Source organism: Diabrotica virgifera, chromosome 3 (genome assembly GCF_917563875.1).
Source record: "Diabrotica virgifera virgifera chromosome 3, PGI_DIABVI_V3a".
In the NCBI taxonomy this organism is placed as follows: domain Eukaryota; kingdom Metazoa; phylum Arthropoda; class Insecta; order Coleoptera; family Chrysomelidae; genus Diabrotica; species Diabrotica virgifera.
In genome coordinates this window covers 270,216,553-270,231,120 of record NC_065445.1, presented here as the reverse complement: position 1 = coordinate 270,231,120, position 14,568 = coordinate 270,216,553, and the positions used below count along the sequence as shown (strand labels likewise).

At 33.9% G+C, this 14,568-nt stretch overlaps 1 protein-coding gene across 1 annotated transcript in view; it reads left to right on the top strand.

Moving 5' to 3' along the window:
* The window catches only part of LOC114328300 (gamma-aminobutyric acid type B receptor subunit 2), a 180,320-nt gene extending 166,232 nt beyond the window's left edge, over window positions 1-14,088 (top strand). Inside the window, exons 17-18 of the mRNA XM_050647737.1 lie at window positions 5,404-5,660; window positions 8,495-14,088. Of these exons, the coding sequence (XP_050503694.1) occupies window positions 5,404-5,660; window positions 8,495-8,874 (637 nt within the window). The 3' untranslated portion in view covers window positions 8,875-14,088. The remainder of the gene's footprint in view (window positions 1-5,403; window positions 5,661-8,494) is intronic.
* The last annotated feature ends 480 nt before the right edge of the window (window positions 14,089-14,568 follow it).

Below are 14,568 nucleotides of genomic sequence, written 5' to 3'. Positions count from 1 at the left end.
TACAGCCGCATCATATTCTAGTCCAATCAGAGAGTGCAGCAAGCACCTCTACCGGTTTCGAAACTTATTAGTCTCTCATCAGGAGGCACATATGCTGCTCTCTCTGATCCAACCAAAACAAACCCCGGCGTGCAGTCACGGATTGCAACGAACGAAATGGCATAGATGCCCTAGCGGCAACTGCTAGCAAAAGACTAAAGTTGGATTTATAGTTTGACGTAGCGTAGACGTAGACGCAACGGAGACGCACTGGAAAAGATCAACACCGAATTTTGTGTACTCGTGTTTATAGATGAACGCAAGCGCCTGACGGAACGTAAGAGAAACGTAACGTAACATAAGAGATGACCAACTTTCATCTTTTACAGTGCGTTTCTTCCGTCTGGCCAATCATAAGGCAGAATTTTGTTCTGTCACTCAAAGTGGACCCGCCCCGTCCCCTCATTCCTTGTGTTGGGTAAAAAGTTGATTGTCAACATATTCGAATTTTGTTAATTATTTGTTAATACAATGGATGTTAAGTTATTAATTTAATAAAAATATATCATAGAGTCATTTCAATATTTCAGATAAATATGAGTTGTTTATTAGCCTAATTCGGGGTTATCCACACATATTATACGATAGGTAAATCCAATAAACATTTAAAGACCAGGAAATGAAACAAAATAGTTGGAAATCCCACGGCATGCGGCACCAAAGAGCATACTTTCGTTTATTTCCTAATCCATGTAACACACAAAACAGATAAATATTATAATAAATAATAGTAGGTATAAGTATAAATAAATAAACACAAAGTTTGTTTACTGTTCGTATAATGTATAGGCTATGTTGTTGAATTAGAATTAAGTCATTGTTTACTCTTTCTACTCATGCGCAAAAATTCCGCTACGTCGATCTATAAATTGACATAATATTTTCTTCCGTCTCCAGTCCGTTTCTTACGTCTACGTTGCGTCTACGTCTACGCTACGTCAAACTATAAATCCAACTTAAGTTTTCAATATAATGGCATATAAAACAACATTAATGTTACTCTACATCCCACCAGACTGAAAACAATGGAAACCTTCTCTGGTTACACCTCCGAGGCTTCTACAATTTGCAAGCCATAACGGATGCTGAGACTAAGGAAGATGAGGGAATTATACAATTTATAATTCACGTCCCATCTGTTCAGCGCGGTCAAGTTCCAACGAGAATGGTTCCCTTCATTCTCCAATCAGAATAAACATGTAAATCAAAAATGAATAACCATTTTCAATTTCGTTGCAAAACGAAAATACAGCCGCATCATATTCTAGTCAAATTGCTACTAATTTAGTTTTGGAAGGGTTCACAGAGATGTTCTCTATCAGATATCAATTATCTATGTAATGAGGGTCAGATTGCATCCGATTCGCAACAATACTGGGAAATATTCCAATGCCGTCTGCCAGAATCTAGTACCTTGGCTGCTAACCATGAATTAGGTCATCAACGACTACATTCCATAATGTTGGTTACAATACATCTCTCTAGAGGACCCCTTAGTTGCCCTGAGGTTTATGGCACCTTCATACGTATCTGTGGATACTATTCTGCTCTAAAGCATCTGAATAATCTACTTGCATATTGTGTTGTTGATTTTAAGTAAGTAAAACATTCAATGAGCTCCTTCTTGATAACAAAGTTGACCTGTCATTCTGATTTTTCAAAGTATTTACGGGAATTTATTTTCTTTTTTTGGCATTACAACCCTGGATGGATATGTCGTTCTATTCAGATCTCTCTTGTGCGCTTCTCCTCCGTTGTCTTATATTCATATTTTCAGGTCGTCTTCCACGTCATCCAATCATCTCATTCTGAGCCTTCCTTTTCTTCGACTTCCTATCGACTTCCATTGTAATATATTTTTGCTGTTTTTGCATCGTCTTGTCTCTAAACATGTCCCAGCCATGACATGTCTTTGACTTTTCATAAATCTTACAATGTCATACTCTCCATTCAATTCATTAACCTCGTCGTTTCTCCTGATTCTCCATGTGCCGTCTGTCTCTTGCACCAGACCATATTTTTTCTTAGTATCTTTCACTCGAATGTCCGGAGTTGGGTTTTATCTTTTTTGAAGTTATACTTCTTTACGCGCGATATGAGGGTGAATTTTTATATGTTAGAACCTACGATCCCGGCGCATGCGCACTATAACTTTGTTCTGATTGGATGTTCAAATGACATGTCAAAAATTATCCAATATGGCAGCTGTAGCGCAGCTGTGGTTTGGACGGTTGACGGTTTGGTTATGTATGGTTGTTGCGTTTTAAAATTTGTGGGAAGAGAAACAACAAAGGTTAGTTAATAGTTATACTGCCTTTTTAAATAGTTTTCATATTATATTTTTGAAGTTATACTTCAAAATATTTTAATTTATGTATGTATCAGTCCAGAAAAGGTGTGGAAAGAATATATTAGTGTTTTTAAATATATTTTTCTACAAACGTGTTAAAAATGCAATTTTTAGGACTCCATAGGAGCGTTAAAAATGCTACTTTAAGGCACTAGTGCTTTAAAAATTTTAAGGCACTGCAGTTAAAAGTGAATTGTCAAATTGTGAAACGTCAAAATATTTATATTTCATTTATTAACATTAATATTAATAATACAACTTGCGCAATTTGAAAAAGGTGGTTTAAAAGGTTTTTTATTATAATTTTGTGTCTTTGGATTTGTCTTCCTTGGGCGTAAAATAATAAAACATCTATTTTTATATTTCACTTGTCACCGTGATGTATAATTATGTATATCTGAAAGGTAAGTAGCATGCGGCTTGATGGCTTTGTTGGTAGAGCATTGGACCAGAGATCAAAAAATCGCGAGATTGCGGGTTCAAATCCCGGACTATTCATACTTTTTTCTTTTTTTTTTTTAATATTTGGCATTGTTAAGTTTTGGTTCATTTTTGGTAATTATTGTTAATTTTTTGTATTGTAACTGTTAAGTAGGTATAATTATTTCGTTGAAATTATATTATAATAGAAGTATAACTTCTTACGTGCGTACAAAGTACATACACATTCTTTTTTGTCATTAGGTCAGATTTCACAACCTGGTAGATAGCCATTTTGGTTCTTTTGTATAATAATTTCGATGTTATCAATATTTTATTAGCATAGTATGTATTATTCCCACTGGAAATACCTGCAGGTATTCATTTCGCTACTTACGTAAGATTGATTTCGGTGATCGATTTCTGTGCCCTGATATGTGAAAATAGTTCAACGGTATAGTTGTCGTCTTTATACCATAGGTATAGTTATCTATTGCGATATTATTTTCATTGTCAAGTGTTCTTTTGACGGTCATGTACTTCCTCATGTCGGTAATGACGGTCATATTTTTGTTCCGTTTATTTTAAGCCCTCTTTTTCATGCCTCAGGATCAATTTACTTAAACGCTTCCATTAGTCGTTATTTGCTCCTACTAATGATAGCTACATTTACAGGAGGCATCTAAACATTCCGTATATGTATTTGGAACTAGGAGTTTTCTATTTGTTCGTTGCAGCACACGGTCATATTTTAACCAATAGGCGGCGAGGTTCCAAACGCATAATATACGGAATGTTATTCGGTACCAAATTCATATACGGAATGTTAAATATTCGTACACCGAAAAAGATACGTTTTTATTAGTCTGTTAAAAGGAGATTAATTTTAAAATACTTGTTAGTGTATTATTAAATAAAAATAAAACAATTATAGTACAGTGGAACCCCGATAAGTCGGCCCCCGATAACCCGGAAGTCCGGCTAACCCGGACCGATTTTCATCAGATAAACATTTTGATTTTCAATATTTTGTATTTTTCAATTTATTTGTGGCTTATTTCCCATCAAAATAGTTAATTATCAGACAAACCTTTCAACAATAAAAATGTATGTAATATAATATTTGAGAGATAATGTGTATGTGTGTAATTTGAACTATAGGATATTAAAAATGACTCATAGCACACGCCGCAGAAACAACAGCCACCTGTCTGTAGTATCTATTCCTTTTTATTTCAAACTGTCAGCATTGTTTAGGAAAGATTATTTAAAAAATTCTTTTATAAACAATGGTCTTTAGGTTTCACTGTTCTTAAATAATAACATTACATCATTGTGACTGTATTGTGTGTCTTGTATTGTTCGCTTCCATTTGCTTACGTTTGTGTTTGGTGTTTTTTTTTGGTAATTTTAATGAGTAGGTACTGTGCATATTTATAAATATATTTCATGTTATTTCAATTCTAACGGAGTTTATCTGTAAGTATACCGTATTTTATTAATTTTTACCATATTCTCCGGCTATCTCGGATTTTCGATAACCCGGATCGGTCGCGGTCCCGATTAATCCGAGTTATCGAGGTTCCACTGTATTTGGAATGTTATTTGGTGCGAAATTCATATACGGTATGTTAAATATTCGTAGAACAAAAAGACGATTTTTATTAAAGCCAATTAAAATGAGACTGGCTTTTAATAGGATATTATGCAACGAGCATTTAATGATGGTCATTATGAAGCGAGTATAAGGGATACGAAACGAACCGCCTAGCGGCGAGTTTCGTATAGAGTACGAGCTTCATAATGATAATTAAATGCAAGTTATATACACGATTTTTTCTATGATCATTCACAAAAAAATATATTCAAATTTATTAATTTTGTAACGCAAACAAATTAAGTAGTTTGTCAGTCTGACAGTTTGTTTACATATTGAGAACTGTCAAATAGTATGTATTTCATTCGCCATTGGTTATTGCGCGTGTGCCACCTTTATCGCGAATATCATATCGCGATTCTATTGGTTAAAAATCTGTATCTTAATGAAAATCTGTATCATAATGAAGTTCATTATGATATTCGTATTCTATACGAAACGAGAGAATACGAGCTTTATAATGACTATCATTAAATGCTCGTTGCATAATATACTATTAAAAACCAGTCTCATTTTAACTGGCTTTAATAAAAATCGTCTTTTTGTTCTACGAATATTTAACATACCGTATATGAATTTCGCACCAAATAACATTCCAAATACTATAGTTGTTTTATTTTTGTTTCATTAAACAGTAACAAGTATTTTAAAATCAATCTCCTTTTAAGAGACTCTAATAAAAACTTATCTTTTTCGGTGTACGAATATTTAACATTCCGTATATGAATTTGGAACCAAATAACATTCCGTATATTATGCGTTTGGAACCTCGCCGCCTATTGGTTAAAATATGACCGCGTGCTGCAACGAACCAATAGAAAACTCCTAGGTTCCAAATACATATACGGAATGTTTAGATGCTTACGGCAGTTGAGGATATGATATTTCTTGTTTAAGTGTTTCATCATGTCATCACAAAATTTCATTAATATTTCAGATCATCGAGATGCTACGACTCAGAAACCATGACAATAACACGAAGAAAATCTAGTCTGAAAGCGGAAACTGTCGTCGAACAAGAAGAGAGAACGTGTCACAAAACTGCCGTCCCCAGTAACCGAACAACTCCCAAGAAAAAGCCTGAGTACGGTACTCACGTAGTAAGTAAAAGCGAGCTCTGGGACACCGGAAGCCAACACAGGTGCATGAAGAGCCATCAGAAAAACAGTAGAGTTAGTATATCCCAAGAAGAAGGTAAGTACAGAGAAAAACCACATGTTTGCAATGTTGCCAGATTTACCATTTTTCTGATATCATTAGTCACTTTGGTTCTTTAAATACACTGTATTGTTATGATCTGCTTTCTCTTACTTTTATATTAATTAGTATTTATTTAATTAATTATTCAATTGCCGCAAATCATACATAAAAAAATTAAGAAAAATCTCAGGGTGCCTTTTTGTCATAAAAAAAATAACTAAATTATCTTAGGTTATACTTATCCTGTCTCGTGGCTTCAGTATCTCTTAGTTGATCCTTATCGGGATAAAATAGGAAAAGGAAATAAATAGAAATACCATAAATAAGCACATACAAATACCTTTATTATCAAAAGCAGTGCTCTGAAAATTTATCAATTAAATCCTGTGGGCATAACTGTCCAAATGAAACTTTTACCATATAAATTAATCTAATTCAAACAAATATTTATCGCTTTGTCCTTGATACCATTAATAAAACAAGCTAAACAAACCAATTTAGGTATTCGCAAAAACTACTTATACTTCCTATTCAATTTTTGAAATGTTGGAATCTTAATTCATATGCTTTTACGCAAAAAAAAATTAACTTCTGATTATAAACAAAATCTATCACATAAGTTATTGACTGACCTTTTTGATTCACACACAATGATGTCTCCTCTTGCCCCAAACAGCTCTTCCTTGTTGATTATGTTAGGCTACCAATCAAAGCCCTCTCCGTTCTCAGCATCAATCCATCAGCATACCAGCAACTATTTCTCCAAAACACGATCCAGGCCTCTTTTGATCAGTACTCGTTCAATAAACTCCAAAACTCTCTCCTCTCTTTCTCACAATGCTAATCTCCTGAGACTTTTTTTACTTGGTGTCACAAATAATTTTAATAACTATAGTTCTTGTAACTTACTCTCTTGGACTTTACAGAATCAAAGAGGTATTTCTTCTCAATTTGATTTGTCTCTCGTTCCACTTTTCAGCTATTCTTCACTATCAAACAATCACTAGTACTTGCTTCTGAACTACTCACGAAAACTTTTGACTGCTCTTATCGGATGCCGGTCACATAATAAACTCCTTTTCCAAACTGTCTGAACATTCAAACTTCTCTCTCCCCATTCCAAATTGCCAAGCCCATCAGAAACATTTCTCTCTCCACATTCGAAAAAACCCATGCATTCTTTCAACAAATATTTCTACTCATCATAATTACTTTTCGGGAATTCTACAAATATTCTTGGGCTTAAACAAAAGGACTTAAAATTCCAAATTTCTCTACCTTATTTTTCTAAAAACTAATAATTACAATTACCTGTGGATTTTGCCGTTCCCGTAACAAAACAAGCTTTTAAAAATTATAATCCGAAATAAATTGTCTTTTCACTTCACTTTTTACAAATGTCTTTAATTCTTCAGGGAAAAACTCATTAAGGATAAACCCACTGCGTAAAAGCTAACTTCTAATAAATAGTTACAAATCAATATACAGGGTGTATCAAATTTAGGTGCCCGCGTTATATTAAACAATTAAATTTTTATTCTATCTTTGATTGACAAAATGATACACAATAGTATATTGTATTATTATTGAAATACTCGTGAGGTGACACAGGGATGTGTGTTGTCGCCAATTATTTTTAATGCCTACTCGGAAGAGATCTTAAAAAAGCTATTGAAGGTGAAACAGCTGGAATAAAGGTAAATGGAGTTCCAATTAACAACATTAGACATGAAGATATGAGGATGACATTGTCATTTTAGGCGAAAATATTGGGGATCTTCAGAGGCTGGTGACCAGAATAGCGGAATTTGGACAAGAATACGGGCTAACAATGAATGTCAAGACAAAGCTTATGAGAATGTCAAAAACTCAAATAAATAAAGAGAATCTGTTCATAAACGGATTTAATGTCGAACGAGTCGACCAATATGCATACCTTGGAACAATGATCAACTCCACAGGTGATTACGTTCAGGAAATCAAAATCAGAATAGAAAAGGCTAGAGCAAATTTTAACAAAACGAGAAAAGTGCTCTGCACAAGAGATTTGAAATTGGAGCTAAGAATTAGGGCTAGGTGCTACGTTTTCTCGACTTTGTTTTATGGAATGGAAGCTTGGACTTTGAATACGGCATCAATGAAAAAACTAGAATTATTCGAGCTGTGGCTGTACAGAAGAATTCTAAAAATATCTTGGACAGAATACGTCACAAACAAAAAGGTTCTGAGAAAGATGAATAATAAAAATATGAAAATATTAAATTCCATCAAAACAAGAAAATTAGAATAAAGAGTTTTTAAACCCCTTACTTCAGCAACGTTAAACGTTATACGTTATCCTGCTCATGCGCATTAACAGAAAAATAACGTATTACTTTATTAGCGGATAAGGTATCCCCTTATTTCAAATGAAAATGAACTTTTCAGAGCAGCCGTCTCTAAAATCCGAATAGCTATGATAATTACCGACCTCCGTAGCGGAGATGGCACTTAAAGAAGAAGATTGAAATCCTCACTTCGACACGAGTTCAACCATATGTAACACTTAGGGTCGGTACTTTATGTCTCGATTAAACTCCGGTTAGTTAACCGGGGTTTAATCGGGACCTCTTTAGGGTCTCTTGCGTTGTAATAAATGCAATTTATATTTTTTTAAATCAAAATATGATGCGCCGTATCGAAAAACAGGTACGTCTTCGAGAGCGGTGTGGAAGGTTGTTTACCGTGAGAGGTCTGGCACCAATGTTTACTAAGAAGGGGTCTAGATAGACAGTCAACTACGTAAAAATATGTTTTTGTTTATATAGCTAATTGATTATGCTTTTCAGACGATCCTCACATGCACCGAACAGTCTCCGAACGAAATCGCCATTCTTCGCAAAGAGACAAACGCGACAAATCACCTGCCAAAAAACAACAAGAGCCACAGCAACTGCCTACGAACATCTGCAACCAGCAGTGCAACAAGTTGGGGTACTTCCAAAGTACCCCAAACGTGAACTCGCTGAAGAACCCCGCTCACACCCCCAAAAGGGAGAAATCGATGTACAACGCCACTTCTGAAAGTGAACTCTTAGACCGCGAGATATTACCGATTTTCCAAAAATTGCTCACTGAACGCAATAAGAGCCAACATAACATAGATATTTCTTTCGGTAGGTCGTGTCCGAACATTTCTATTAAGTGTGATATCGTGGAGTATTTGTAAAATTCTAAATGAACGTTTTAGTAAAACAAACAGACTTTAATCAATTGCACTTAAGAGAACATCCATAAACTACGGCGTAGAAAAGTCGGGAGGGGGACTTTGCTTAATGCGATGGAATACGACAAGGGTGAACATCCGACGTCGTTTTTTATATTTCAATTTGTCGTTATTATTTCTATAAACATAATTTAATTATTCTTGTTATGATATATTAGTAAATAAAGTTTAATAGTTAATTATAAAAAATCTAGAAATATCGTTGAATTTCTTCGATATGAGGGGGGAACTCGACTGTAAACGCTTTATGATGAAAGGGTGGAAGGGTATTTAATAGTCCAATTTTTTACGACGGAGTTTATGGATGTTTCCTAAAAAATGTATAGAATGCCAATACTGATTTCATACAAAACTTTTATACTCATTAGAAATAGATTATACTAATTTTGACGTTGTTTAAAACTGACAATTTTAACATGGGACATGAGAAACTTTTGTTTTTAATACGCTCGCAAACATACTGCTAAGTAATTAACTACAGTTGAGTCCACGAGTCTTTACCCGTGCGTCATCATTTAAAGCATACGAAATAAGTCGGAAATCTATTTCACGCAACAACAACTGACAGAGAGTGGCTACTGTTCCGATTACGGGTTTTATTATAAAATTTGACGTTATCAAATATATAGAATGTCAAATGTAAGTTTTGCTTCAAAATTTTTGTGCAGAATTACAGCTACATTTGAAGTAGCTTAATAAATTATTTTATTATTATTGATTAATAAATAAATAAACAATTTATAAAAAAATTCAATAACATATTTTATTTTTGTTATTTTATTCACTTTGACGGAAATCTAAACACAGTCATTTCTTTACTGTGTGAATGACGTTAGCTTTGTATGTTTTACATATTAATTGCCAAAATATAATTATGTATTTACCTTAAAATTTCAAAGCCCAATATAAAATTAGTTGTGAAAACAACTGTTTGTGTAATATAAAGAAACTTCAAAACGCAAAAATTTGGCAAAAACCGCAAAAAATTCAACTGACTGACAGCCACAAAATTAAACAAAGCAGAAACGTCAAACAAATTGTGCTTAAAATATGAAAACATACCGAATCGCCTTTTTTATACCTATCTCTTTTCAATGCACTGAGTCTAGATGGTTCATAAAAATAACATGTGTTTTTACTTAATAACAAACGTCAGCTGGTTTGTCATGAGTTTCATGCGTGGAAGAGAATGATGCTAGATAAAAAGTATGTGTTTTATCTCGCCAGGTATTAATGACGCACGGGTAAAGACTCGCGGACTCAACTGTACTTAGTTCTTGTTTTTTCGTTAAGTGTCATAACCTTTCAACGCGTAGACTTTCATTTGCCATTTATTCGTAATTTTTCCTCTGTAGCACCTGCATTTGAAAATCCGCGCCAAACTCTTATATTACGCAATCACGTCTATTGGTTTCTCTTTCTTGCCTAGCAAAATCATTCTTAATATCTATAATTTATTCTCATTCATCATTATTCTCTTTGACTTCATGCTTATGCGGGGTCTGCGTCCCTAAATGAATTTGTCAATAAGTTTCTATCTTACCTCATACCAATACCAATCTATCCCCTTTGTAGACATGTCATGTCTGCCTCTCCTATTCCTCCCAAAACCCTCAGATCAGCAATTCTTTGTATTGGGTGATTAGAGTCTCGACGTTGAACAGGGCCAAATCATCTTAACCTACGCTCTCTCATTTTGGCATCAATTGGTGCGACCCCTAGACTTCGTCTAATGTACCTATTCTTTTTCTCATGATCATCTTTCAGTGCGTCACAGTTTTTCGATTTCTCTCTAACGCATTAAATTGTATGTGACAGAAAAAAAGGCACGTCTGTGAATACTTTGGTAATTATTCTAGTTCGGTGATTACTCGGGTGATTATTCTAGTTGTCGATAGATGGCGCCATAATCAAAAAAGAATTATTTATTAAATAAAATAATAATATTATCAATATAATCTGTACAATTTATAAGACTATACAAATGAAAGAAAATACCAGTTTATAAATGCAATAGACACAATTGATTTGGTTTTATTCCAAATTGAAAATAAAATTTGACAACTGTCAGATTTAACTAAAATGTCACGTTAGAATAAATGTCATAAATGTGTATTATCACGGACTTACCTTTTTTTCTATAATTTGTGACGCACTGAAAAATGTTCATGAAAAGGAGAATACCTACTCATTCTTAATTTAATCCTGTTTTGTGACTTCGCTCATCCATTTAAGAATTCTCATTTCCGCCACATATATTCGTTGTTCCCCTTTCTTTTTCACTGCCCAACATTCAGTTCCATACATCATAGCTGGTCTTATAGATGTTTTACAGAATTTTCAGTTTCATTGGAATTTTTCTGTCCCACAACACACCACTCTCTTCTTTACTTTTTAATATCATTTTACCGTCCTAAGATATTATTTTATTTGTAGTAACTCCATCTTAAAATAAATATTCCAAAGATTCTGTTTTTGTCCTACTTGTTTTAAACCTTTTTCCCCAAGAGCTTGTCCCGACTGTTCCAGTTTTCACTATTTCCTACTAATACTATATCATCAGCGTACATTCAGCACCTAGGATAACCAGGGAATATTTCCGTGTAGTTTCGATGTTTTCTGTTCTAACATTAATAAGAATAAATAAAGATTAAGCACCGACCCTTGGTATAATCCTACTTTCACATAAAATTTATCAGTCTCTTCCACACACCTTTCCTAACATTAGTTGTTACTTCCTCATACATGTATCTCACAATCTTTACATATTCACTGTGACTCCTTTCTTATTGAGTACCCACCATAGAATCTCTTGAGCTACTCTATCATATTATACTTTCTCAAGATCAATGATTACCATATTATGAGCATTTGTTTCTGTATTCCTGTATTTTTCCATCAACTGCTTTATAATGAAAATTGCATGTGTTTTTGATCTGCATAAGCCAAACTGGTTATCGGATATTTCGGTTTCTTCACGTATCTTATTTTTGTAAACAGGTAGGTACTAATATACCGCTTCTCCATTCGTCTTAAATTAATTTGTCCCAGTTCCATAATTTTATTAAATAATCCTGTTAGCCAACTTGTTCCTATCTCTAATAATGCCCTCCACACTTTCCCAGCAATACAAATAAAAATAAAAAAATATTTTTTTGATTAGTTTTTTATTCATCTTTTGTGCAAAAAAAGTGCATAGAGTTCGAAGTAAAAATAAAAAAACTGAAAAGTGGACTAACTCACCCCTTTCTCAAAAACGTACCGCTTTAAATAGTAGCAGTCCGAGGTTTTTTCAAATTTGGAAGTCCATTGACCATATTGTAACAATTAAACGAGCGATTCGTATTTATATACGACTTTATTAATTTATTTATACAAGTTTTCTTTAGAAACTTAAGTTTAAACTAAACTCTCCCTAATACCGCAATTTGCTTAAATACAAAATAACGTTATTCTCGATAATTCCAGACTTCGCCACCTCTAGCTATTGTGTGAACTTCCACATACCGCACGTCTTTCTCCGCCGATTCCACGTATATCATGCTTCCGCTAGAATGTTCTCGAGATGGAACCGTTTGGAGCTGCTACTTGCGGTCGGTCATTCATTATTTTGTTACAATATGAAACAATAAAACACCTTTAACGTTGTAGTTATTTTTAGCTCTCTTCTTTTGAACACAATCAATAGTCTAAAAAATGAACCTACAAAAACTGGCTGTCTCTCCTTGCCACACCTGCATAATATTAATTTGGTATTGATATTGATCAGCCTTAAATATCTGTCAAAATTAGGCAAAAACATGTATCGTGTTAGAAAACGGCTGTTTATATTATTATGTCAATTAGTGATAATTATTTCAAGTAATATGTACTCGAAACTGGACAATTCTTATACAGATATTTCAAAAATGTATGTAGAATAAAAATGTACAAACAAATTGCGATTTTATAATGTGCTTGAATTGTTTATCTAAATGTGTTAACACTTAAATTTTTTTTTATATGATTATGCATGCAGATATGCAAGAATTCTGAATTGAAGAATAAGTGTTAATAAGACATCAGAAGCCATACAGAATCCATCAGTTGCTAGCCATATTCACAATAATATATTCTTCTTGTTTATTTCTCTCTTGCTCTATTTCTTTTCTTTCCCTTTCTCTTATTTTTCTTCTGCTTCAGAGAAATTTTTAATTGTCATAATGCTATTCAATTTCACCTTTTATTCATGACCTCCTTCTTTATTTATATTTCAGTATGCTTCATAGAGTTAAAAAGGGTCTTCCACGGAGTCATGTATCTGTTACGATATGATACATCTACTATACAGTCCACATCTACTATACAGTCTAAGCGATGGAAGAGCTCAGTACTCAATTTGAAGACAAAACCAGCTCTAGACTGTGGTTCCAACTATCAAATGTTGCATGCAGAATTCCACATTAAGTGAAAAATTGGTTCCAAAATACCCAGAAATTTTTAGAGGAGCATTGGCAAAAGCTGACCTACTATAGTGATTACCGGAGACCCTGACAAAACTTGGGAATACACAAAGAAGTAGATCACTGAAGCCATCAACAACTGAAATCCCAAAGAACAATTAGAAAGAAAAAACATTCGATGACTGAAGAGACTCTCAACCTTGCAGAAGAAAAACGAAAACTTAGAGCACTTTACTGAATTATTGACAGAAACATCATCATCTTTGGCTCAACAATCCTTTGGAGATCCTGTTCGTTTCTTGGCGATCTGTTGCTATCTTCCGATTTTTAATATTCCTGCATCTAACAACCTAATTCGCGGTCAGCCTCTGCTTCTTCTTTTTACAGGTATTCCTATGGTTCCATCTAAGTCGCTGTTTTAATGAACGTTACGATGTGTGGTCACTCAGGTAGCAAATCAAAGAGACGGGACTTCAGTTTAACGCGTTGGTGCAGGGTAAACATCGGTCTAAAGTGAGTTGCGCACGAAATCAGTGGTTTTGCGAAATTGCCAGATAAAATTGTCGAATAGTTGTTTATTTATAATACACTTAATATTGTTTTTAAAAACATAAATTTTAAGTGCCGTAATGGTAGGGGAGCAAAGTATGCTAAATTTGCAGTCACTCGAGCAATATGGGGACCTATTGGGTTGTGATTATTAGGTACTAAAACCTGTATTTTAGTGGGGACTTCCCATTTTTTAATTTAATTTTCCATTTCCAACAATCATTTTTTCCGATTATAGCGCCATCTATCTATAATTCGTAAAAATGTCTCGAATAAAAGTTGCTTATTTTCAAGTAAAGAATCCAAATCTGCAATAAAAGTTTGGGGGTCCCATTTAAGATTTTAAAGTAACCCCCACCCCACCTCCGTAAGGGGCCTTGTTTGGTACTATTCAATAGATTTTTCAAAAACATTTTGAAAGTGTATTTTGCTGTTTTTCGATCTGATATTCATTTTTCGAAATATTGCGGGGTTTGTATTTAAAATTTTAAATTTACCCCCCACCCCTCTACGTGGGGGTCATGTTTAGTACCAATCGATAGATTTTTGAAAAATATTGAAGACGTATTTTTAGTTTTTCGATCTGATGTTCATTTCTCGAAATATTCGCTTTTCTTGTGAAACATTTTGACTCACCCATTTCCTT